General features: G+C 37.8%; 1 protein-coding gene across 3 annotated transcripts in view; it reads left to right on the top strand.

The window, feature by feature from the left end:
• Nucleotides 1-27,488, top strand: part of GRM5 (glutamate metabotropic receptor 5) — a 244,635-nt gene extending 217,147 nt beyond the window's left edge. The window contains exons 7-10 of one of the 3 annotated variants that reach the window (XM_062020366.1): nucleotides 5,449-6,388; nucleotides 18,364-18,459; nucleotides 19,994-20,155; nucleotides 26,666-27,488. In XM_062020366.1, coding sequence (XP_061876350.1) covers nucleotides 5,449-6,388; nucleotides 18,364-18,459; nucleotides 19,994-20,155; nucleotides 26,666-27,488 — 2,021 coding nt within the window. The remainder of the gene's footprint in view (nucleotides 1-5,448; nucleotides 6,389-18,363; nucleotides 18,460-19,993; nucleotides 20,156-26,665) is intronic. The other 2 variants (XM_062020367.1, XM_062020368.1) reach the window with 2 other exon arrangements.
• The last annotated feature ends 348 nt before the right edge of the window (nucleotides 27,489-27,836 follow it).

Raw genomic sequence — 27,836 nt, 5'->3', positions numbered from 1 at the left:
TAAATGAAGTAATTTTTTCAGTAACTTGATGAGAATGGCTTTTTGGTTCTTCTAAAACTCAAGTGACTTTGAGGACATGGCCTTCTGCATTTAAAAAAGGATGCCTTGGAAAGACCAGATAAGGTTTTTTTCAGCATTCAGAGATTTTTCAGTGGATGAAGGAATATCTTTGTCTAGTGAATCACTAGTGTTTGTTTAAGGGAAAGAGGTGATTATTCTCTTTCTATGATTCAGGGACAGCATACAATCACAGAAACAAAGTTTTGTCTAGTGACCTCAGGGACTGCAAAGACAGTAGATGATATTAATTTCAGTGACACTTGGATTATCTCCAGGTTATATTGACCTTTTTCTCATTGTTGATGTACACCAAACACGTTATTTGATTCTCTTAATCGGAATTCCATGAAAATAGGAGCTGAAATATTTCATGGCTCTTGAAATATTTTCTTTGCCATTCAAGAATAAGGCTAAATATTAGAATTAGACATTTTTACTACAGTTACAAAAATACTTTCTCCAAATAACATACAGGACATCAAATAAACCTAGGACAGCATCATCATAATCTTGTCTGCCTATGTGAAAATGCCAGATAAGAGCTAGATTGTCCAACCAACCTCAAATAGAAAGGACTGAAAAAAGAGCACCTCATTTCTACATGACAGCAGCTGTTTCAAAGAGCTCTGGCAACACTGATGCTGTGTCCTATTTGGCTCATACAGATCTGGATTCTTCAGAGAAGCTTCAGCACAAGGGACACACACAGTCATTCTCACTTGTCAGTGTAAGACAGTGCCAGAGTCACAGAGAACAGACTGTAATTCAGACCGAGGATAGAAATAGGACACAATTTTTGTCTGATTAGTTTTAGCATTATAAATACACATTAGCAGAGATAATGTCCAAATTTCCCCCTGATTTTCTATGCCTTCTATTTCTCTTTTCTGTCTATTTCTTATTCCAAATGAAATTTAACCACTCTCCTAAGTCATTCTTGTACAAGTGTCTTGGAGAAAGCAGATGAAGATGAGTTAAAAGTTTAGATGACAACATTATGATCAGGATCTCTGGCTGGCATTTCTCCTTTCCCTTGTTTCTCTGTTTCTGGATTTTTCTTGCCTCAATTGCTGTTCTAAGTAAGGTGTAGACTTCAGCTTGCAGTTCATTTAGAACCCAAGTCTCCATCCTGAGTCACACAGCATTCCAGACTGGAGTGAGCTCAATGAACAGCTCCTGAAGGCTCCTAGGCTGCATGAAGAGGGACTTGCCAACCAAGTCAGAAGGATCCACTTATAATTGTGCCTTACATTATGGAAACTTTGCTGAACATGACATATTCTGAACAAAACATTTGCAACACACAGAGCCAGCATTTTTTTAAGTGAAACTTAATTCAAACCATTAGAGCTAACATAAGGATGGACCTGATTGCTGCAATTCATCAGTTGTTCCACTCATTCTGCACATTTGTGTAATTAAGGAACCATTCCCCATGTGGTCAGAGTAACTTTAATGTTTTGCTCTGAGATTCATGGCCTTGTCTTTTACTGCAATGCACAGCTAAATCAGTATATTTGAGTTACTACAGACTCCCAAGCTACAGATTCCCCAGCTCTCATGTTTTAAGATGTGACCAGTCCCAGCTCCTGCCCTGCAAAAGTGACAGAATAAACACATGCACAGTCCTCAGCTGCATCCATTGACTGTGCAAACCCATCTTTACTGACAGTTTCAGTAAATGTGCCAGTCTGGGAACTGCAGCAAAGGAGTCAGCACATGATCACCTCTATAAGGCCTGCTATTGTAGCAGCTACAAAAACTCCCACTAGAATAGTGCAAAGAACTGATGACCACCATAACACCAGAACGTAGTATCAAAATGTTAAAGATATCTTCTTTCACTTCAGTTGATCCACTTAACATGTGGAGGTCAGGGGACTGATTTCTCACCCAGGACTTTGGAGGGTATACTTATCATTTTTTTCTTGTCAGTTTGTTTAACAAATTGGGGTTTTATGTAAAAAAAAAAAAAAAAGAAAGTAAAATAAATTATAAAAGTAACCCTGTTTTTCTAAATTTTTATCAACAGAAATCACACTGATTTATATTCTGACTCTTACATTTTTGTTCCTCAACTCTCTATATGTGAAAAACAAAGTTACTAATCAAAACTTTTCTTCTCCCATCTTTTGGAAATATAAATGTTATATAATGTATGGGATATATAAATAATATATATAATATAAAATATTATATACTAGAATATATGGGATTATAAATATGAACACATTCAGAACAAGAAATGGAAAATATCTAACAGCATAACATCAGTACATTTTGAATAATGTGTGACAAATCCTTTGTGGAGACACTCATTCACAACTAACACATAACTAGGCTGTTGTTTGGGTTTTGGCTTTGGAGTTTGGACTTCTGCTACCCTTGGAAGGGTCTGTGGAAAGTTACCAAGAAGATCAAGCTGAAGTCACTGCACAGGATGTCAAATCCCAATGAAAAATATATAGTATTTACTAAACCAGCAGTAATTTATTGACAGTTTAATTCTTCATCTGCAGGTGCAGTGAGTTTTAGCTCATGATATTGACTTAAGATACTTTACTATGTTCCTTTCACTTTGCAGAATGTGTCCTACTCACAAGCCTTGGTCTTTCATGTTTGCCTTTGGAACTAATTTAATTATATATTTTATATTGCCTACCATGAAAGGGATTTTCAGTGTTAAGCCAATACTTGCATGGATGCTGAATGTATGGTAGAGATATCTCAGGTGTCAAGGTTTTAAAAACAAATTAAAACAGTGTCATGATCAAATCCCCCCAAAATACAGACCATAATACAGTGCTTCATTTCTGTGACTTATTTGAAATAATTTTAATACAATATGAATGATCAGAAATAAGCAACAAGTTTACATCTAGAGAGACACCACGGGGTACTAACAGGACTATGGTGGTGGTTGAGCCTTCAAGGGCTTTTCCTCTCCTTCTTTACAGCACAATTTATCCCATCCATGAAGTAGCAGAATGGTTTGCCAAAATATGAGAACTTTCCTTTTGTCTTTTTTTTTTCCCCAGAAGACCCTTATGCATCCTTCTCTGTAATTTATTGTTGAATTTCGATGTTCTGTTCAGAAAATCTTTCCTAGCATGTCAAATGAGACTCTGATTTTTTGTATTTGCTTGTCTTGCTATTCGCTTGCATATCTAGCACCTTGCTCCCACTGGCTACATTTCTGGCCAGTGGAACATAGAGGCAGTTTTATGTCAATTTTACTAGGGCTCCAGTCCCAGAAGCAATGTGCTCTTGAGAACAGTGTAGAACAACTTTACATCTGCTCCAAATTGGACTGGCTCCTAACAGCTTTTACACAAGCCAAAGATTGCCTCAGCTTACTGCAGGGACTACAAAACAAGGCTGCTGGCTCTGCTCCACCTAGATTTTCTGAGCCAGCTAGTTAAGGAGGCTTTCCAGGTGCTTGGGGATGTTGATGAAATCTAAGAGGTGGGCTGTATGGGAAGACCTTGTCCAACTGACCGTTTAACATAAACATATTCAGGGGATAGGAAGGAGTTCTTCCTGTGTTACCATTTTTCAGCTTTCACTTGGTACAATCCTGGCCACCAACAGAACTTGAATATTCACAAGGCTATTTTCTCATATTTCTTTTACTTGATCTAGTTGTCATTTTCTGCAAAATGCCGTTGTCAGAAAACATTAGCTGCAAAGCCATTATATGAAAATCTCACCAATCATTGCTTTATGAAGACTATTCAGTCCTTAAATCTTAACTGAGGAATCAATCATTGCACAGTTTAGCATTCTCCTTGCAAGGTATACTCAGTGATGGGAGGGAAATGGGCCAAGTTCTCAACTCCTTTCTCAGGTATTTTATTAAGAGAATGTAAAACTGTTATAAAGCAAGTAAGGCATGAAATTGTCTGAAACTAAGGAGAAATACCTGGTGGTGATTCACCTCTGCTGCAACAGAGCAAAATTCATCCCCCATGTCATTGTCTGCATATAAAGATCAGCTGTGAGATAAAGATTTTTTCAGATTTCCTGTCTAAGAACATGTAGTAGAATGAGAAGCTGGTAATCAAAATTTGGTAAAATTAGAAAGAGGGAAGTTACATGTACAGCTTCTTGGGGAAGAACTCATATAGGGTTATCTGCACACATCAGAGCATGCTCTCTGGTTTTCACCCTTCTTCTAACACTGTGGCTGGTATAAGATGTTGACTATAACAATGTGATTCCTGTGCTACATTAATCTTGATGAAGTCAAAATGAAACAGTGTCTCCTTCCCAATGAGTAAGTAAATGCTTTAAAACCAATAAGAGACAAATAGGTGTCACTAGCTAATGTTAAGAGAATGCTTCATAAAAATCTAGATGTCTTTGTTACATAAAGACATGGCAATAATTTCATTATTGCAACAGAAAGCTTTGCACAACAAAACAGTTAAAATATAGATAGCAAATTAATATGCATTCAGTAACCGAGAGTACAAATCTGTTACACTGGAGTGACTGCAAATTTATGTATTTCAAATACACCAACAGCAAGTTTTCTGCCAGCTTTTACTTCTGTCCACTGATCTACACACTCTGCAATGGAAAACTTCATTGACTTCCTACGACATGTTTGCATAGAATGACTTATTCAAACCTATACATAGACTATAAACCAAGTGTCCTTAGATGGATTGCATGGCTAATTCAGCTTTGACAATAATTTATTCAGTTCTGTTTGATTTCATGAGTTAGATGGGGTTTTAATTCCTCAGAAGACTCAAAATGATGAATGACAGATAAAGAAGTGAGCAGGATGTGCCATCCTAAATCATATATTGTCTGCAACACTTATCCTAGAAAAAATTTGTTAGAAAAAAGGCGACATATCTGAAAAAGAAGCCCTCTCTATTTCTTGACAGTTAAAATCTATAAGATTTGTCTCTATAATCACTAAACAAGTACTAATATCCTTCATAGTGTACAATATATTTTGTAGGATCAACAGCTGTTTTTTTAAGTGTATAGAGTATGCAGGCAACTCTGAAGCATTTTGCACTGAGATAATGTAACTTGATTCTAAAATTTCAATGCAACTTGATTCTAAAATTTCGTCATAAACTACTATATTTAAAAGAATTTCAAAAGGAAAATTCCACTGAATTCACCATAGCCTTTTTTTCAGTTATCATGTTACATTTCACATAAAGTGTGTTACTGAAATAAGCTGTCCCTGAAATCTATTCATTGTGCTGTTATATTAACGTAATCCTAGCTTGCACTCCTTCTAATGGCACTTTCTTGAACAACAAAAATTAGAGAAATATCAGGAAAAACTGTATGTGTACCATTAAAAAATCTCACTCCTACATAACCCAGTTTAACTTCTTTTTTTCTTTTTCTTTTTTGTAGGTTGTGACCTCATCCCAGTGCAGTATCTCAGATGGGGTGATCCTGAACCAATTGCAGCAGTTGTTTTTGCATGTCTGGGTCTGTTAGCCACCTTGTTTGTTACAGCTATATTCGTAATGTACCGTGATACTCCAGTGGTCAAATCATCCAGCCGAGAACTTTGCTACATCATTCTAGCTGGCATCTGCTTGGGTTACTTGTGCACTTTCTGTCTCATTGCAAAACCTCAACAGATTTACTGTTATCTTCAACGAATTGGCATCGGCCTCTCCCCAGCTATGAGTTATTCTGCTCTAGTAACTAAAACCAACCGCATTGCCAGGATCCTAGCTGGAAGCAAGAAGAAAATTTGTACAAAGAAACCTAGATTCATGAGTGCCTGCGCCCAACTAGTTATTGCATTTATCTTGATATGTATACAATTAGGCATCATTGTTGCCCTCTTTATAATGGAGCCACCAGATATAATGCATGATTACCCGAGCATCCGAGAGGTCTACTTGATTTGTAACACCACCAACTTGGGTGTCGTAACTCCCCTTGGATATAACGGATTGTTAATTTTGAGTTGCACCTTTTATGCATTTAAGACAAGAAATGTCCCAGCTAATTTCAATGAAGCAAAGTATATTGCCTTTACAATGTATACCACCTGCATCATTTGGCTGGCTTTTGTGCCAATATATTTTGGAAGCAACTACAAGATAATCACCATGTGTTTCTCAGTGAGTCTGAGTGCCACAGTGGCCCTTGGCTGCATGTTTGTGCCCAAGGTCTATATCATCCTTGCTAAGCCTGAGAGAAACGTACGCAGTGCATTCACCACGTCGACGGTGGTCCGCATGCACGTAGGGGATGGCAAGTCATCTTCAGCTGCGAGCCGCTCGAGTAGCCTGGTGAACCTGTGGAAAAGAAGGGGATCATCTGGTGAAACCCTTAGGTAAAGTCTGCTGATGTGGGAGTTCCGGGAAGCAGTTATGATCTTCTGAGAGTTACTAATAGCAGAAAGGCAAAGGGAAATGTATTAATACCTTTTGCCTCTACATTGGGAGAGGAATGAGTCCTCTCTCCCACATCTGTAGCAGTTTTGGGCTTGGTTTAGTGAAAACACTGTGCAAATATAGGAGATAGAGCAATGGATAAGTAATTACAAAGCTGGAATTACTGGCTACATTAAGTGTGAAATGAATGTAGGGAGGGAAACAAGAACTTAGGGGGAAAAAGTCAACAGAACAAGAACTATAACTCATTGACTTATCCTGAGTGCATTAATTTATAATCTCTTTCCCTCAAATAAATTACATATTGTCTGTATTTTACCTCTAGTCACAGCAGTAGGATAGCAGGGCTGCTGATAGCACTACACAGTGAAGGTAGGATAATAAAAACAAGTGGCATTGTGAGCAACCACTCATGCATCTGAGGATTTGTTTCATATGACTCTTCTGTTATACCTTTTATCTTCTAGTCTCTTGATTTTTCTCTCTTGTATTATCTCTTCCCACTTTCTTTCTTTTTGTCCTCACCTGTCTTCTCTTCTTTACCTTTCTTGATGCTTTTTTCTGTAACCGTCTTCCTAACTCCATCAAATTCTGATGCTCACAGGCCCTGCTCTTGCTATCCTTTCTGCCATTGAACAGCTACTGCCTTGTGAGCTATTTCTTTATTTCTTCCCAAAGTGTTATTTTAATTCAGTGATCATGAAGACAACTCGTGTGTTCAGCATATAAACATTACTGTAAGTGAACACTGGGATAGCTCTGGACTAGAAATACTGACTTGCTTCATAGATAGAGCATGTAGAAGTGTACCTGGCACAGTGGTTTATTTTCATCTTCTCATCCTTCTCACTTTCAATGTGGGTGCCACAGGGATGATTTGGGTTGTTTAATTGCTGTCATAAAGAAATAATTCTGCCTGTATGAAAGTGCAGAGAAACAGTTTTGTCATTCCTCTGCTAGCCTGGAAGTGTCAAGTAGCTAGATTTTCCTTCTCAGTGAAAGATGTATTTTTTGAGCTGATATTTTAGAACTGATAATATGAATATTTCTGGACATGTCATTATTTATAACTTGAGTTGGAATGGAGCAAGGGTCATTTGTACTTTCATTTTTGTGTGAACCATAGTTTAGATTTTAGGGAGGATTTTATTAGTAATACCTGCAGGACAGATTATGCCAAAATGATGATTTGTTATTACTAATCCTTCTCTTTCTGTGACTTTGCATAGGTACAGAAATGGCCAGTCTATTACAAGATATTTTATACCAGTGATCAGTTAATTAAGGTATCTTCCAGTTCCTTTCCAGGTGCTATTTTTAAATGATAAATCCTCTCTCAGCTGAAGTGATGGTTACCTGAAATGTCCTTTTCTACAGCCTCTGTCTTCATACCCGAATGACCTGAGATGTTCAGGTTAGAAGTGCTATAACAACTTCTGGTCCAGCTGAAAGAGGCATTCTTTGTAATATGTCCTCAGTAGGAATGTATTCTTCCTCTTTGAGGTTATCTCTCACTTTTGCTGCAGAAATCATTTGCCATCTCACAAATTTTTACTTGACAAAATGAAGTTACAGATGACAGGAGATCCTGGGCTTGGGAAAGATTTTTTTTGTCGTCTGTTAAGGCCCAGTTTGGAAGATATTGCTCTAATATCTGTTTCATTCTGAAAAGTAAGGAGTGTGCCCTACTATTAAATATTGCAAAACACAAAGTGTATTTCCTTCTTTTTGAGGATTCCATTTCCATTTCATTGTATCTCTCAATGTGTAGATGAGTTTTGAGCAGAATGTAGTAGCTCATCATTGATAATGACTTCCTTTTCAATAGCATTGTCTTGCAAGTGTTGTCAGTCCTGAAGAGCCTTGAGAGATCCTGATATCTGTGTGTAGGGATAAAAAAGGCAGCACAAAGCTGAAACATTGATGTATGTTCCTGGATATAAATAAATACAGCATTTAATTTGAACTTTCAGTTTAGCAGCAGTGTTCATCTGCACATAAAACTACAACAAAGACAGTCCTAGTGTATGTGCCTGAATCCTCAGCTGGTGAAACTGACAATGCCAGTGGGTTCAGCCGTGCTCAGTGTGTGCTGACGGATCTGGGAATCCAAAAGCAAATTGATTCCATTAATCAAGGGAAAGTTTCTCTAATCAATGCTCATTTGGTTGCATGAAAGAAAACAAAACATAGACTTGAAATGCATTGAGCAGACTTAAAATGTTGCTCAAGGCTTCACCTATGTGTGATATTATCTCTAAGAAAGAACAGAAAACCACTTTCAGCTTTAATTTTGCTTGCTGTTGAGCACGAGCAAAAAAGAGTCCTATCATTTTATTTAATATTCAAACTTTGTTTTAAAAAAATCTTGTTGTACAGAGTAATATTTCCATGTATTATTCAGTACAATGCTCAAAAGCTTGTTTGAATAGTTATCCAAGTAAATACTGAGGTACTCTGAAACAACAGCAACATATACTAGAGCTACATGGCATTATTTAAGTAGCTCAAAGAAGTTTTCTTTAAAAGAGAGTGAGTCACTGTTGAACTTTAAAGAAACGTGCTATTTAACTCACCAGTGCCCCTATCATTAGCATTTTGCTTCTTGACACTAATTTATAGCACAGTGTAGTATCGTATCAAATCATTGTCAAACAGATAATGCTGATGCTCCATTCAGAGCTTTCACATCAGCTGCAAAATGACAGATTACAAGACTGGTTTTGCCTAAATAAAGCAATGCATCTGTTAGAGTCCTAAATGACTTTTTGCATGGGATATTCTTCAATTAAGAAAACTCAGGCAAGATGTGGATATGTGCTGGAAGAAATCATCACATACTGAAAGATACAGAGGAAGAGGATAAAATTATTCATTACCTAGAGAAATGAAAACCATTTCATGTAGGCTATTGCAATTCATCACTACACACCAAAATGTATTCTACCTTAAAAACTGGGGTAACAAACCAGACATTACCAGAAGCAACTCCACAAAGAAGAATGCTGAACATGACATAGCTGACATCAAAGCCACACAACCTGTGTAGATAGGCATCTGGACCTTCTGCTTCCAGTTCTCTTACCAGTTAATTTAACAGGAATTAGGAAGGCTAGAAATAAATCAAGCAAATCTTATCTTAAGGTCCCAGGAACTATTATTGCATATGCTACACTGTCATTTTACAAGAGTCCAAAACATGGTGCTAATTTATCCTCTCCTCATTCTCAAATAACTCTATATCCCAGGTAAAACAAGGGCTTTATATTTCTACTACAAGAGCTACTATTATAATAATTCTAGCCAGGACTGCACCCAAAAAGGTCTCAGTGATGTTACCTTGGGATGGGGAATACAGCAGATATTCTAAAGCTTTTCTTAACTTTCTAATACCTTAGCCCTGGGTTTCACCCAGTAATTTAACCACTGTAAGTGTTTCTCTCCTCTGGAACATGTATCTAAATTATCCAACTACCTATGCTCCATTTTGCAACCTTATGTGTACTGACCATTTAAACACATGCATTTCCCCCCCACTCACTGGTAGAAAAGCAAGTTTGCTTTGGTTTATAGAAGTTAATAAACAGCCCTAAACACTGACTTTCCTAAATATGTACTAAGTAAGTTTAAAAATAAAATAAAAAATAAATATTTTTCTCTCTGCCCTTTAAATTCCCCCCAGATCTTCACAGTGCAGCCAATGCTCTTCCTCTCCAATTCTCTCACTGTTGGTTGTAGATGCCCCAGTGGTTCCTGCCCTCAGGTGCTTCTTTCAGAGGTGGCCAACCCACATTCAAGATTCTTCAGTTTCCTTTAGCAAAAAATTCTATGCTGTTCCAGCCTTTAACGTGTTATGGGAAAATCTAGAGGAATCTGACATTCTTCTGTAGATCAAATTGTGACCTAGACACAAACAGCATTGCTGAGCAAGCAGTAGGGTGTGAACCTCTGAAAGAAGAGTAATATCAGAAAACACTATTGCAATCACAAGATAAGACCCTCTGCATGGAATGTAAAGGCTTAGTTCAGGTGCATCCTCCTTTATTTACTTCTTCAGTGACAGTGAGAAGCATAAGAAAGGAATTAGGTAGCTAAAGTGGTTTTTAACTGCCAGTTGGACATTCTCCCTGTCATCATATAGGATGCACTTAGGTTTCTTCTGCCACATTCTCAAATGACAGAAGCTGGTAGGCAGTCAGTAGAAGCCAAAAGTACTCTCTTGAAACAATACAAGACAGATTATCATATTCTAAATAAATTAGAATTGCTGAAAGTTATTATTCATTTACACAAAAGGACTGAGCAGTGCTTTCAATCTGTTACCCAGGCAGGCAGATATGATCACTCAACAGGAAAGAATCATCACCAGCAAAGTGAGATGATGTTAGCCATGTTCAAAATACATTGGGTATTTGTGATACAACACATAATTTCTCCAAACAGATGTGAACAGCATAACACTAAACAATAGATAAAAGATGTCTATCCATTTCTGCACCTTATCATAGACATTCTTGAATATCAGAGTAAAGCTTCATAGCCTAGGGTGGCAGTGATGCTTTATTCCACTTGGATTTACTACACCATGCAATATTTCTTAAATGTTTAAACATAAACAGTGTCTGCCAAAACAAGAAAACTACTCATTTGTTTTTTAATTTGTTTTTGCTCTAGTACAGTAATAGCAGCCTGAGGGATGAAATGCCTGTCTTGCAAAGGCATCAGAAAAATACTCAGGTGTCCAAACTCACATGCTCTTAAATGCCCTTTCCTGTTTCCTGAGGAAAATATGATAAGCCAGGCAGACTTCTCAAGTGGACTGGATTGGACTGGACTGGACTGAACTGGACTGGTCAGACCTGGACCACCAGTGACTATAATTAGTGTTGACATCACATAATCCTAAACTATGCCATAATTAAATATTTTGGAAACAAGTGTGTCCTGTTTTCTGCAAGAAAGGGCTGTTTTTCCCCCTTATCTGTTCTTTCTCTTTTTTCTTTCTCATGACTGACTATCTTCATTTCATTACAATCCAAACATGAGCTCTTTCGATCCACAAAATAAGAAAAATATGCTTGGATGAGCCTAGGAGCTACCATTCATAGTTTTAAAACATCACAGTTTAAATAATCAATTATACACAAGCAGGTCATATCTCAGCACCAAAATCTTGAGATGAGTTATTTCAGAAACATAGATTGAAATTTCTCAAAAATCCCAGGGGTTTCTTTTGTCATGATTTTTTTTTTCAAAAATTCATTCTAATTCTGAATCTGATTCAAATCTACTTGAAGTACTGAAAAATCAAGTGAACTGAAAATTTCAGGCTTGAACGAACTTAAGCAATCTTAGCTGTTGCAACTTCCTCAAAGTCTGGCTATGTTGCATTATTAGGAAAGCCTCAGGAAGAGACTGAGTTTCCAGATAAATGAGAACTCCCATCAGAATAAATATCTACCACTGTTACACATGATGCCAAGGGGCTCCAAGATGCATCCCACGCAATTCCTATTCCCCAAATACCAAATTTTGACTGATTGAAAGTCACATCTAAGTGGATAGATTTAAAGCCATGACCATAGGCGTGAAATCAAATGTTTTTAGAATATATGTATGTGTTATCTGCATGAGGATTTCAGATGTAAATAAAAAGAGATTCAATCACTCTGTGCCTCAAAAAGATAAACTGAGATGTAAGATGACTGTGATTGGACATGGAGCTTTCAGTCTCATATAGAAGGTGTATAAGAAAAAATGGGGAAATTTTGTGGAAAGCTGGAGCTGGCTCATGTTCCTCATGTGTATGTTCATTAAGATACTAATTGTGAGTTTCTGCCACAGCATATTCTATTGGAGCACATTTCTTTTAGTGTGTCAATTTCGTCTACATTTTATGCAGTTTGAACAATTTATTTGACACATTTTTAATAATGTTAAAAGAACACTACACTTCTCTAACAAACTATTTTTTGCCTACCAGACTTAATCAGGGCCTGAATTATAGTTTCATACTCTAAGGGCTGAGAAACTCTCGGTGATGTGGTCATATGGTACACTTTAGTCTAACACAGGTCTATTGCTTGGCAATACAAGGGAAAAGACAACTTTTCCAGTCCATAGAAAACAGTCACAGACTAATTCTGCAGTTTCTGCAGGTAGTTTTACTAGTTTACTCATAGAAATTTGAATCTGAATATAGAAAAGTCTGTAACCTCAAAGCACTGAGATCAAGACTGGTTTATCATCTCTTGTATGGAGTTATATCAGAAGCCTGTCAGTTATGCTGGCATGGATTGCTTTCCTACTGGAGTCTGCTGGAGCTGTTCTGTCTTCTATAAAACAAACAATGATTGGAAAATACAGAGAGTTATTTTCTAGCTTGATCAAAAAACAATGATTTTTAATCTCAGGCAACGGTAGAGGAGACATTCCAGCCTGGGTCTTTTGTACTCTACAAGTGCTCTGTCCATCAGTCTTTCATTTTATCTTTACACTGAAATATCTTTAAAATTATGGTTTTAATTAACTGGGGGGAGAGAAAAAAAAAAAGTAACATTATGTGAAATCCTAAAGTTTTATAGGATAAATAATTTTTTATTACTTTTAAAATCGGCTCTTGTCTGTATGGAGAACTACCTAGATTATGGAAGAGTGAGAATCAGGAAAACTAATGCTTAAGAAGTTACACTATAGAAATGACCACCACCATGCTTGAAGTGTAACAATGACCAGCTTTTAGCCATTGTTCATGAGAGTGTAAAAAAATGACAACAGGAGTTGAAAAGTAAACATGCTGCACAAAACAGGACCAGAGATTACTGTAAGGCAAAAGATGGCAATGAGAAATTATCATGTAGAAAAAGAAACATTTTTACAGATGCTGTTTAAGGAGACCATCAACTACAAATTGCAAAGAAAGGTTTAGATGACTTTGTAGTATGAGGCAATGGGAAAAAAAAAAATGAGGGATAAGCGTCTTATATGACATAATGTCACTACAGCAGGAAACAATTTACATGAGGGGAAAGTTTGGTTCAGTCAGTATTGCTCTTATTTAAAAATCCAAAATCTAGCCACAGTTATAGAAGAAGATATTATTTGTTTGATTCATAGCCCTGCTAGAAAACAATCTGGATGCATGAAAAAGAAAAAAAACTTGACTCTTCAGATAAAAGAATGATTAGTCTCCATTTATTAACAAATCAATTCCCAAGTGGAACATTCAGAGCTATTTTACTCTAATATGTTACCAAAGAAAGTAGATTGAGAGATTACTGAATGGTCTGAATCCTTCATTTTTCCCTTTTTCCTTAAATAATTGAGTCTTGGTGTCTTTTTGGACAAGTTTCATGCTGTGATTTATTAAACTTCAAATATTGTGAACTGACTGAAAGATATTTTACGAAACTCAGTGAAAGGTATTAAGTCTGAAATCTTGATATATTGCTGCTAAAAAAAATTCATCTATATAATGATTTGATATTCTTGAATGCCTTGAACAAGATGATTTTTAATTTGTATACAGTTGTTTTTTTAATTTTACCCTCAAATTTAATTAAAATAGTGATAAATTGCTTGATATAAATTGTTTGGCTGCATTAATTGAGCACATGTATTCAAGCCTAATCTTTTTAATTATTTACATTATTAAGACACTAAGACACTGTCCCCATCATTTTGAAACAAATATCCTAACTGAACTCTGCAAATTAAATCACGTGGTAAACAGTTCCCTGACTGTTGATTATTGTTAACTTGTGGGGAAAAAAGCTTGATTCAGAAAGAATTTTGGAAACCTAATGTAATTTTCAGTATTTCAGACCAAAAACTGTAGTCTCATTAATGGTCTTAGAAATTAGCCACTGCAACACCGAAGTTCTCAATACACAATTAGTCATTGACTTACAATGACATTTGGCTGCACAACCTCTTTCTTCTTAAGTGTTTCTGTGAAAACATCACTTTTTCCACTGTAAGGTACAGTTACATCAGGATATTGCCCCTGTGTTGAATAGAACTACTCTGCTCATTTGGGGCTAACAGTCCAAAGCACCCATTTGGTGCTCAATAATTAATAGCATTTCTTCATGGCATTTTGAATACGAATTGATGACAGCTTTTCATCTCCAAAACAGCAAATTACCTTTGCAAAAAAAATCTGATGTCTAAGAGAAAAAGACATTTTCTAATTGCTGGAAATTTTTTTCAGAGGACAAGTCATCTGAAACAACTACTTTTTTCTACTTTTTGGTACAGTGTGGACATTTAACAAATCTGTATACTACTATCCACATTCTGCCCATAGACATGATTGGACTAGGTCTTTGACAAAACTATAGAGACATGTAGCCACTGCACATCTTCTAGGTCCTGCTCACCAACATCCTCCAGATATGGGATATGCTACTATATGAAATGGACTGCTGCTCAAGGCATCCAAGACCATCTACATGGAAACCAGGAGAGAGCAGGAGCAGAAGGAACGATGAGGATGTCTGAGTCTCATCCTAACAGGAAATCAGGACCACCAGGATTCCAGCACGTAATTCTGAAGTGTAGGCATAAAGTCAACATCTAAAGATCATCAACTCTTGTCAGTATAGAGGCCCACACCTTCACTGGAAAAAAAGAAAGAAAAAGAAAGAGAAAGAGAAAGAGAAAGAGAAAGAGAAAGAGAAAGAGAAAGAGAAAGAGAAAGAGAAAGAAAAAGAAAAAGAAAAAGAAAAAGAAAAAGAAAAAGAAAAAGAAAAAGAAAAAGAAAAAGAAAAAGAAAAAGAAAAAGAAAAAGAAAAAGAAAAAGAAAAAGAAAAAGAAAAAGAAAAAGAAAAAGAAAAAGAAACTAGGGACTTACATATTAAAAGTGGTTTCTACAGCAATGTAGTGAATGACTATTGGTATCATTCAGGCACCATATTCCCCTTTATATCCCATGGCATCTATTAATTTTAGCCTACAAGAGCAGTTTGTTGGCAAGCGAAGACACCAAGGAAAAGGCCTAACAGTCCTTCAAACCTAAGCAGTCCCACTAGTGTTTCCTGCCACATATCACAGGTATATTGACTTCACTAAAAGCCAAGGCATTACAGACATGGTTTCTCTCAGCCCAAGAGTAAGTTTCTCTCACTCTACAGATCCCCTCTGGAGACTGCAGAGCACTGTTTTCTAAGATAAAGTGATGTGACAAAGTTTTGGCAAACGGACAAGCACCACAGTGATGGAATTACTGGGAACTATTTATCAAATTTCCTGTCACTGGTTAACATTTGTAAAACTGATCTACACCTTTCAGTACATATCACTAAGTTTTTTCTTAAAAGCACTCACCTTATGTAAAAAAAATTTACATTGCCCACAATGTCACACCCAATGATCTCAAAGAAAAACACTAAAAATGTCCCAAAATCTTTTAAACTCTTCAACAGAATTTAGTAGCTGTTTTTCTACATAGAAGTAAAGTCTCCTCCATTTTCTAATCCATAGGTAATCCTGGAATTGACAATGAGAAATCTATTCTTGAAAATGCTGCTGACACAACAGTGTTTTATGCCTCCTCCATATACCTGCTGAAATATCAAATTAATGTTCACAATAGCAATTTTTATGCCAACTGCAAAGAAATGTGTGAGGGGTTTTTCTCTCCTCAGATTAAATCTTTTAAAACAATCCATTGTATTAACAATCAGGAAGGGGGCATCTTTCTAAATGCAAGACATTCTGAGGCAAAATCATGCCCTTTATCTACTCTGAAAGCTTTATGCAGAATGTTTTTATGCAGAATTTCTGGTGCGCGTTTCCAGAACAGTCACCCAAAGAACGCTACAGCTTCCATGTACTAGTTAGATGCACTTCCCACATCATTAAAGTTTGATCACTGTTTTGATAATTACATGTACATTTAGCATGAATGAATGGTAGTGAAGCAGTTTCTATGGTTCAAGATTTTGAGGCATTCTGTGACAACATACTATTTCTGATGGCACAATTTGAGTGGGTGGAAAAACTTGAGAGATTCATAGTATTCTCTCCACTGACTTTCACAGCAGTGAAATTTATGCTATTGACTGGGGAATGAACAATTTGTGGAGTTTCTTTATCTGGGTCACATGCATACTAACCAGGGCTTCTTCAGAACAGAGTTACCAAGGTCACTTAACTCTTGTTTCCTTATGTTGGCTACCTTTTAGTATTCAGCTTACTATGAGCATTTGAATTCTCCAATTACCTTCTCTTAGTCTTTACTTTTTCTCCTTGTTGGGCACAGATTATCTTTTTTGGTTATAAGGTCTAAATGTAACTGTGTTTCCTTCATGCTGTTCCTCAACTCTACTTTCTTTGATGTCTAATACCTTCATCTCTATTTCCTTTCCTTTTCTTTCCTGTGAAGTTTCAACACATTCCTTTCTCCTTGCTCTTTCTCTCTGGCTATCCCAATTGAATTTTTATGATCCAGATTGACTTCCTTTGTATTTTTCAGTGAATTTATCTCTGAGCCCCTCCACTTTTTCCTCTACTCTAGGAATCGACTTCCATTTGATATGTATGTGTCCTGCATGAGGTTCATGCCCATCTGGGAGCACTGTATACACCACACACTGGATTGCCTTAATACCTTGTAGCCAGTCTGCAAAGCTCCTGTTGTTCCTCCTTTCAGTAAGGTTATCATTTGTAAATGAAAGGACTTTTCTGCACTGAGCACACCTCATTTTACTGTCTGTGGTTCACTCTCAGATTCACTAAGCTTCTTCCTCAGTTATTTATGCAATATACACTGCCTCTGAGGATCTACAGTTGCATCCAAAGTTTAGCCTCGCTTTGTGTGTACTCAGATTATTTCTCTTTTACAGGATTGTTCTCTTCAAGATACCATTTGCTGTCTAGATCAGGTTAATATACAAGTAACAAATAATCTTAGCAGTGTACAATGTAATCTTAGCAGTGTTAAAATGTACAAGCATTCTCACAGAAGCATATTGAATACCCACAGGTATGCTACGCAGGTCATAGCATATAGGAACTAGGTATCACAAACTCTGAGAAGATATATGGATGCTTTTAACTTAGATTTTATTAAAGCAATAAAATAGGTATTTCAACACCTAGCAAAAGAATTTGCACAGTTAAGGTGAAATTCACCACTCTGAAGAGAGATAGCATAAGACTTCTTCAATGCTCACATCCCAATTAAATCCTTAGAGTAAAAGATGACCAGGTTTTATCCTGGTATACAACCCAGGGATTAATTACATCATCAAGTATTAAACTTTTTATCCAAGTGAACTTTTCATCTTAATGCAAGGTATAGTATTTAAAACATTTATAGAGCTGCACTGGACTCTATAATTGGGGTTGTTTTCTCTTGACTTTATGTCTGCATCTCAGGCCCATTCACAACACGAACTGTCAGCCCACCAAAATTTTATCCAAGCAGTCAATTACATTGATGTTTTCCTGGACAGGCAGAGGAAAAGTCAAGTGTTTTACAGATGGAGGATCAGAGGAAAAGAACAAGTGAGGATTCAGAATGTGGCCACAGGCTGATTTCTCATTGAGCCTTAATGTGAATGTTGTTTCTTTTAAACTGTTTAGCCAAACACTGTGTCCTAACTTCAGAAAATATTAAAGACAAATGGTTAGCATGTTATTCATTCTATACATTTTTTTAGCTCCTCCTATATATATATATGTATATATTTAAACTTACGAGCATCTCTCCTGCATAGCCCTGTCTGCTTTAGAACAAATTTGGGGTTTTATGCAGTTGCTCCACTGCTCCCAGGGCTGCTTTGCACTATACTCCATCACTGCCACAGTAGCATTCATGTGCATGGCCCTTTGCACAGCAGCTGTCACAGAAAGCTGAGCACACAATCACTTCTTTCTGTTTGCTCCTGTTGTTGTCGTGATTTATTAGGTACAAAGGCAGGAGACTGGCCCCGCCCAAGTCGGAAATAGAGTGTTTCACACCAAAAGGGAGTATGGGGAATGGTGGGAGAGCTACAATGACCAGGTAAGCAAACAGCAAGTGGCCTTAGGGCAGTCTGGTATGTCTGTGAACAAGAGGAGCAGCCCTGGGGTAATGCCAGGCCAGATCCTCTGTCTGTGATTCCTGTGCATCCCATGTAGTATGTTTAGAAAAGAAAAAGAAAAAAGAAAACATGTAGCCACTGCTGATTTCTGTGTTCCATCTGACTACCACAAAACCCCTGCACCGTGTTCATTTGAGTGATCTGAACCACGTGTCCTGTGTGATGTTGTCATGATTTGGTGCTTTGGGGAAAACTTACACCTGATTCATTAAGCAACTGGAGCAAATCAAACTTGGAGTAAGCACCTCCAGAACTCTTCTGGAATGGTGGTCTCGCTACATGTGAGGGATTACACCAGGTCTAATCAAAAGAGCTTTTAAAAAAATCAGAGAAAAGCTGATGAAAATATTTTCAGTATGAAAATGTTGGTTCTCAATTGAAACATCGTGTGGCATAGAGTTGAGTTTTATGATGTTTTTAAGGAAAGGTTTCAAACTCAATTTAAATAGAATTCAGAACATATTTTTCACAACTTTCTCCATTTAATTTAATTTATATCTTTATGTTTAGTTTTGTTTTGGCCATTATATGCTGCATGACATTGTACACCAATGCTACAATCTTAATGAATATCAAAGGCTACATTTTTGAAGTGCTACTGGGATGAACTGTTTCAATATGGCCATTTTAATTCTTTTATATTGAAATACTTCAAACTATTTAATTCTGTGAAATACTTGGAGATTTCAGTTACTCATCTCATTTTGAGTCAAGTCAGATTTCCAAATGTTGAACTCTCCCATAGGACAGAAAATCCATTTCTCCAAACATCTCCATTAATAAATGAATAAGCCACATGTGTCACAAATGGTTAAAAATCTTTCATGAAACAATACCCTTAATAACCATTGTATCAATGCATTACGGTCTGCTATGTTAGGCACTTTTTGTCTGCCTTTTACTAAAATATCTACTCACTCCTTATTGACCCCTATAAGGTATTTTAAAAAGTAACCTTAGAGCAGAGTATGACAAAATCAGACCTTTCATTTTCCCATCTGGAACATCATAGGTGAATTTTATCATTGCAGGAGGGTGTTCAGTGAAACACTTGCATAGTGTTATGTTCCCCTGAGGTACAACAATCTCCACTCATGTACATAAGGCTATCAACTATAATGTCACATAGCACACACTTGGGAAACTGCTGCTGTTTAAGTAACTTCAGGAAGATTCATCCCTGAGTGTTGTATAAAATGTATACACAGGTGTTCTTTTTTTTATCAGCTGGGATTCTATCTTGTCTCTATGTTGTCTAGATTATTTTTTCCCTACATTGCATTGCTTCAGTGATATTTATTCTTCATTTAAAAGCTATCTGGAGTCACTATAAAAGAGAAGAAAAGTCCATGTATATGTCAAGTGGCTGTATTTTGTTGTACAGTATTCAGTTCTGTTTTGCCTGGCCATATATACACTTGAAAAATCTCTTTTTTATATTTTATATCTTCACAGTGAAGAATCTGTTTGCATTCCAGACTGTAATCGATCTGAGTCAAGTAGAGAGGAGAAAAAGATTCCTGTTAAAGAGGATGCCCTAACAGTCAAAAAGACTGGAAACTGTGTCAGTCTAATAGTTCCACAGCAAGACTGTCAGCTGCAAGACCTACTCAAACAGTTAAGAATGCCTGCTGCTTAACAGAGAGTGCAATTGCATTTGATGGCTGTGTTTTGTTGTCTCCAGCCACAATGTCCTGGCCAGTGGTCCTTGTCAAATTTCATGAGCTAAGTAGAGTTCCCACTGAACATCCTGGAAACCTGCCAGGGAGAACATAGATGTTACAGAAAAGAAAGTAGGTGCATCCTCCTGTCTCAGTAAGTATGAGAGCAGTGCTAGAAGTCACTGAAATGAAGTGCAGGTGGAAGAAGACCAATGTAGGGGTGTGACTGTTTGTGAACTGTGAAAAAAATCTCATCATCTGGTTGCACTGGAGCACCTGTTTTATGAAGATAGGCTGAGGTTACTGAAGGCAGGGTTGAGGTTATTTGGACTGGGAAAGAGAAGGCTCCAAGGAGATCTTATAGCAGACTTCCAATACCTAAAAGGACTACAAGAAAGCCAGAAAGGAACTTTTTACAAGGGCATGGACTGATAGGACAAAGGGTAATTGCTCCAAACTGAAAGAGGGCAGAATTAGATTAGATATTAAGAAGTTCTTCTCTGTGAGTGTGGTGAAGCACTGGAACAGGTTGCTTAGAGACACTGTGGTTGTCCTATCCCTAGTAGTGAAAAAGACCAGGTTGGATGGAGCTTTGAGCAGCCTGGTACAGTGGAAGGTGTCCCTGCTCATGGCAGCAGGTTGGAACAAGATGATGTTTATGGTCCTTCCAATGCAAACCTTTCTATGGTTTATGATTCTACGATCTCATGGGATGAAGAGGCCCCATGCTACTGACCAAACCCCACTTACATCCTTTCAGTCTAAAGAATGCTGTGCAATTTCATACTGGGCAGTATTTGTTTGGCTCATTTTCTCAAATCCCCTTGTACAATATTATTAATGTATTCCAGCCCTAGTGTGGATATTTTTCACATCAGAGTGTAATTACCTCCTGTATATTGGTCTTCCAAATGGCTTGGGGTTTTTCAAGGTGAAAAGTGACGTAAAAATAGAAGTAAAGGGTATAATATATGATGTTTTGTAAATCTGTTTCTGATTAAGAGAAGTTGCTACATCCTACATCTCCTGTGAACATCATTCACATATATCTGATAATATGGAATGGGATGTTTTATGTGGCTTCCACCACTTTTTTTTGTTTGTTTGTTTTCATTTCTCATCATATTTATGGTTTTGGTTTGACTAAAAGCAATAAATAAGAATTAGAAGAGTATTTTTTTCTGCTGATAAGTCCTGTGTGCATAAACATTGCTGTAATTATTTATCAGGCATGCAAAACTCCTGAAATTCCTGCAATTGTATACTTTTCGCAGAGGATAAAATTCAAACCAACCCTTGATTCTGGAGATACAACTGAGGGAGTTGAATATTTCTTTTCTTTTCTTAATTTTTTCTTGTGCACTGCTTGTGCTCCTGACTTCAGGGTCAGGTAAGCTGATGGTTCATATTTTTGCTGGTTTCTATTTCATACCTTCAGTAAATTTTTAATTACAAAAAAATTAAAATGTGTTGACTCAGCAATGTTGAAAGCATCTTAAGGCTTTGTGCACCAGGAAAGAACAGATGACATTGTCCTCTCTCTATCCTGTGAATAGGAGACTCCAGTGTAGCAGAAATGTGCTCAGAGATGCTTGAAATGACATATTTTGGATGAGAAGCGAAACCCAGCAGTAGTTGCCTTAATTAACAATTAACATGAGGTTACAGTAACAGAGGAAAGAAGCTACATCTAGTATCAAAATAATTTTTATGGTTTAAGTCATGCTAATAGGCATCCTAGAAATGTTTTTTCCAGATATCAGACAGTTCCTTTCCTATCCAAACCAGGCATGCTGCTGAAACAGCTGCCAGCAGTACTGCCACTGGCAGCTGTGCTGGGAGGTCATTGGGGAAATTACTGTCCATCAGCTCTCTCTCACTTTGTGATTTCTTTTATCCTTATACATTAAAGTCATGCATGTAAATGTCAGCTGTGATTTTCATGAGGAAAGGAGGTATCAAAAAATTACAGTTCATGGAGTAATAGAAATAAATGCCCTTGTGTTCTTGACAGAAGACAACTCTCTTTGGAAAATAAGTGCAAATTCTGTTGTTTGCTTCTAGAACCAGGGACAGGGCAAAAGGAAGCTTTGCCCTATATCATTCCTCTTTTGTGTTTCGTTGTTATTTATCTCCATAGAACATGCAACATGAGAATAATTCAAGCTAAATGACCTGAGTGATATATCACTAGCAGGTTATTTGTGTGTGGCAGAACTGGCTTTCACCCAGAGAAACAATTATACAGGCATAAAGAGGCTTCCTTAAAGGATTTTAAAATGAGAGGAATAACAACAACATAAACCATTACAGTGCTAGAACTGGCCTAGTTTAGACATCTTAAGGTTCTGCATCCTATTTTAACCAGTCTTTTTAGGTTGTCCTACTGTCCCAGGAGAAGCTATGACTTCTTCATAAACGTATATTGGAGTTCACCATTTCAATCACTTATATTTTTTAGTATGCTTCGTGGCACTTGCATTCTCCTGAGGATAAAGAGCTTGTGTCACTACAAGCAAAATGTGTATGGATGGGAGATTGTGTGACAAGACTAGAGAAACAAAATACACAGCCACCTGTGCTTGCACACATCACAGGCACACACAGACGTGACCCCTTATGAAGAGTCAATTTTTAATTAAATCTCAAGATAGCATATAAAACTTATTTGGGCAATTATATTATTGAGTGTTTAATAAGTTTTCAGCAGTGGTGTCTATAAGGACAACAGTATCTTACTATTTGTGTACAAAATAAGTATTCTCCTTGGAAGGAAGTTGTATGGACTAAGTTAAGTACAGAAGTTTATCCTGCTTACTGGGATAAAGCTGCTTCTGTGGCTAAGACAGAGAGACTTCTCCTTTAAAGAGAGGAGATTGTCCTTTAGAGACAGGCTTGGTCTGTAGAGTTTTGGAGCAATTACTTAACTACATCAACCATAACTGGAGAAACAATTAGTATGACTGGTTCTGAGGAAATGCATCTTTAATATAAAATATAAACTAATTAACCTATAGTGAAAGAAATTAAAATGATGTGCCATGCAAAAGGCTTTTTTTTACCAGAAAAAAAAGAAGTATTTTGCTAATACTCTGGTCTGGAAATTATGTCATTAATTGGAGTTTACCTTTCTAAAGATATGTCCAGTACTCTTCTCTGCTCTGTTCAGTGCAACGTGCCAGCAGAGATGCAGAGTGCGGTAGAAAAATATGTGTTCAGCGAAACTTAGCAGTAGAATTCCTTTGGGAGCTCAAAAAGTGGAATTATTCTTTTCTCAACAGAGGGGGGTAAAATCTATTCACAAGAAAGTTCTAAAATTTCACTAACCTGAAGTTTTTCATCATCAAAGGGTCGTTGAAGATCTGGGCATAATTGATTTAAACTATTCTATTAGTAGGCATCATAGCCTATGTCTTTGATGTATCTTTACTCCTCTATTTTTAATTTGTGTGCTCTGAAGTGACTTCCAGTTAACTTTACAGAGTAACCATATGCAGTTAGAGCAGGATATTGCTGTAATTTACTCATAACTTCATACCAATATAAGAAAACAAGCAATACTCCTTTCAGAGAGGTGATAAATGATTGCATACCTCTGTTCAATGTTGACTTTGTAGTAAGTCAGTGAAGCATGATAAAGTGGATGATACATTTCTGAGATAACAATTCCTATTATTTCTGGACAAGCTACTAGGAACTTAACTGTTTACATCAAACAGCCACTGAGTCTCCTTTGGAGCCCTAGAATCTCCGTGAGAGCTATGCATATAGCTTGATTACTCTTGGGTACAGTGCAAAGACAGTAAAGGAGTGCATCAGCCAAGACTGACCCAAAGCCAAACTGAGATTCAGAGGGGCTCGAGACAGTTGCTCCACAGAAGATTTAGCTGTCAGCTGCCCTTGCCAAGGACTGGACATATCCCCAGATTTCATTATTTTCTTTTCTCCAGGCTTCTCAGCCTCACATTCCTCCCTAGTAATTGTCTCCTGAACAGTGGCCAGGGAGGGAGTGACATATTCCCTTCACAACCTCTTTCAATCTGACCTTCAGTCAACTGAAAATGTCTACATGTGTTTAGTGCTCATGTGAATACCTAAAACTGTACAGTTTGAACATCTGTACTAAGACAGTGCTTCAAGTCAGGAAAGGTCTGTGTTGGCTAATTCTTCATGTTAAAGGCTTTTATTTTGCCCCTGTGGCAGGAAGATATGTCACAGATCCCTCTGAGCTCTGAACTTAGCAGAACTTAAGAGACCAGAGGTACATAGAAGGACATCCAGGATTGGAATTAGGCCCTCTCTTTCTGCTAGATCAAAGTTAGGAATGTTGTGTCACTCAGCCTCCTGGTCCAGCTCAGACTCATCAGTAGATGAGAGGGAGGTCTCATGGTCATCATATCAGAACTAGAGGCAGGATCTTGCCTGCCAAAGTATCTAAATCCTGCTCCTACTGCTGGCACCAAACTCAGGAATTAACATGACTAAGGAGCCAGGGCTCTCAAACTGCTCTCAGCATGCTCTGAGTATAGGTTCCAGTGAGCACACAGTCTTCAGAGGCAACAGTTTTCCTCAGGAAGGTTAGTGTCAGCTCCTATTCAACTCAGAACTGCATCCAGAGATACAAAGAGTCAAAGTGATCAGTGATACAGTTTAGATTAAGTCCTTCTTGCATTGAATGAGGCAAAAAAAAAAACAAAACAGGAGGGATTGTCTGAACTGCAAGTTACAAGCTACCAGCTGTTCTGCCTGGTATTTTGAGGGCAGGTGCATAACAGTTAACTTCCAAGATCCAGAAAATATTCTGGTGATTCCTGCAGCAAAGGGGTGAGCCCTTATATACTCACACAGATCATCTCCCAGTCTAATATCTTAAGATAATCACTAGTTAACTTTGTGTTTGTCTACTGGATTCTGTCATGCTGCTTTTGAAGAGGAAAGCTGTTGGCATATGTTGTGTTGCATGATCCTTCATAATTCCATGTAATGTAATCGTGGATGTGAACTCACAAGAAGGTTTTGTTTACACTCAGCGCACCAATTTGTTTTTTAAGATGACTGGAAGAGCTATTAAACTGATAAATGTGTGGCAAGCCTCCACATGAAAGCTGGTATAAAGTCATCTGTGTTTAGTAAACTGTGTGTCTTGCAAACTGTAACACTGCAGGCTAATGTGTGAGTTTATATATTCCAGACTTAAAAAGCAAACAAACAGACAACAAATTTGTTATACTCTGCCAGGGTCTCCAATGTGTCTGTCTTTCCAAAAATCTTAAATGACTGTAGCAAATGTTTTGGAAACTGAAATCATTTGTTTAAAGTTCTGTTGCATTATATATAAATCATGCTTATTCATACGTGGAAACTGTGTTTTTCCTGTTTACATCATTTCAGAGCCATTGTCTGTTTCAGCTAAGAAATATTTCTAATGGTCTTTCTTAATCCCAAGAACTCTAGGTTAACGTATGTGTAAAAAAACAACAGCTCATCAGCCTAAGGAAGATGTAAAAGGAAAAGACTGGTTTCATACTGTGTGTTTATAAGTGCCATAGCTGTTTTTTTCTTAGGTAGCATGAGAAGAAAAGAAGCTACTTTGATAAAGAACAGGGTATGATGGGTTCTGAAGCGAAATTACCCTAAGAGGACTCATTTTGCAGGAAAGCAGAGCAAAATATTTATTGCAGTCTCCAAACTCGGGTCACCATGCGGAGCTGATTGTATAGCTTGTCTGTTCTTTCCTACTAGGAATACAGTTTTATTCTCTGAGATGATCTGACATTAAAAAAAATATTTTCTTTAAGCTAGTGGTTGTAAACTTACCAAGTACCTTGATGAAGAAGAGGTCGCCCATTAAAATTGTCTCTGCCTACAATTAGCATAGATTCTTTCTGAGTATTGCACCAGTACTTCCAAGCACTGGGATATAAATGGATTTTTTTCTTCCCAGCTATAACAGACTATGCTTCTCTATCTCCCAACCTACACTCCTTGCCCCCTACCAGTAATCCATGTGTAACACTTTACACCAAACTCCTTACCACTGAATGGTCCTAGGCCAGCCTACAGACCTACCCTCTGCAACCCTGCCAGTCCAGTTCCTTCAAACAACTGCTTCTTCCTCACTCATCCTTGCATCTCTCAGTCCCATAGCTCCCCTTCCTGACACAAATCCAAGAGAAGGGAATCCATCAAGGTGCTCCCTCCTTCAAGATGGGCCCTGCCTATGTCCCAAGGGCAACAACAGTGGGTTCAGCACTGGCTGTGAACTGCTTGTTTTGCCAGAACATATGAGTATAAATGACAGAAATAGATATATTGCAATACATAGGTATAGGTGAAATTACAGTCAGCTTTATGATGAATATAACATAACATAACATGTGGGACACCACATACTCATGGGATAGGCACAGTGATTATATTTTTAACTTTGATCCTAGTTGTCATCTTATCTTATTTCTGTTCACAGCTCTAATGGGAAATCAGTTTCCTGGGCCCAGAACGAGAAAAGCAGCAGAGGAGCACACCTTTGGCAGCGGTTGTCAGTCCACATCAACAAAAAAGAGAATCCCAATCAAACTGCAGTGATCAAGCCTTTTTCTAAAAGCACAGACAGTAGCCGACACAGTAGCAGCGCTACGTTTCCTGAGGCCAGTGCCAAAACTCTTTACGAGGTTTCGGAAGCAGAAGAGCAATACCCAGCTCAGTACCGACCACAGACTCCCTCTCCTATCAGCACCTTGAGCCACAGAACTGCCTCCGTTAGCCGAACAGAAGATGATGCCCCTACCTTCCAGTCAGAGCCTCCTCAGCGAAGTAGCTCCTCTCAAGGTTCTCTCATGGAGCAGATCAGTAGCGTGGTTACTCGCTTTACAGCCAATATCAGTGAGCTGAACAACATGATGCTTTCAACAGCCACTCCAGGGACAATGGTGGCCACTCCTCTCTGTTCTTCATACCTGATTCCACGGGAAATCCAGCTGCCTACAACAATGACCACGTTTGCAGAGATCCAACCGCTTCCTGCCATTGAAGTCAATGGCGCTTCGCAGTCAGCTCGGAAACCTTCAAATGGCAGCATCAAAGAAGCCACTTCAGAGACCCCATCAGCCAAGCAAGACCTTGAGGAGTTGGTAGCTTTGACTCCTCCTTCTCCTTTTAGAGACTCCATCGATTCTGGAAGCGCATCTCCCAGCTCTCCGGTTTCTGAATCAGCCCTCTGCATCCCATCCTCCCCAAAGTGTGACACGCTCCTCATCAGAGATTATACTCAAAGTTCTTCTTCGCTGTGAATGTAATTCAAGACAACGTTGGATCTCAACGACTACAAGCAAGTAGTGAGGGGACAGCCAAGCCTTCAAGATCTCCAGTGTTTACACAGATAGAGTGAGAGGCATTGGGTCATCTTGTGAGAAGCGGAGAGGAAGCAGAGGAATTACTTGAGAAGTGAAAACATCAGATTAATTATGCTGTTTTAAAAACAAAATGACTCTTGGCAGATTATCGTGGCCTTAAAAAAACATGGGCTTTTCAGAAACACTGAATCTATTTTTGAGGGCTTATAAGGAGTCTGTTAAATCAGTTACATACCAAGTGCTTTGCTTTAGTACTACAACGAACCGTGTGTACAATATATGGGG

The sequence above is a fragment of the Colius striatus genome, chromosome 1 (genome assembly GCF_028858725.1).
Source record: "Colius striatus isolate bColStr4 chromosome 1, bColStr4.1.hap1, whole genome shotgun sequence".
NCBI lineage: Eukaryota > Metazoa > Chordata > Aves > Coliiformes > Coliidae > Colius > Colius striatus.
The sequence above is the reverse complement of the archived record's forward strand: the minus strand, read 5'-3'. Positions and strand labels throughout refer to the sequence as shown.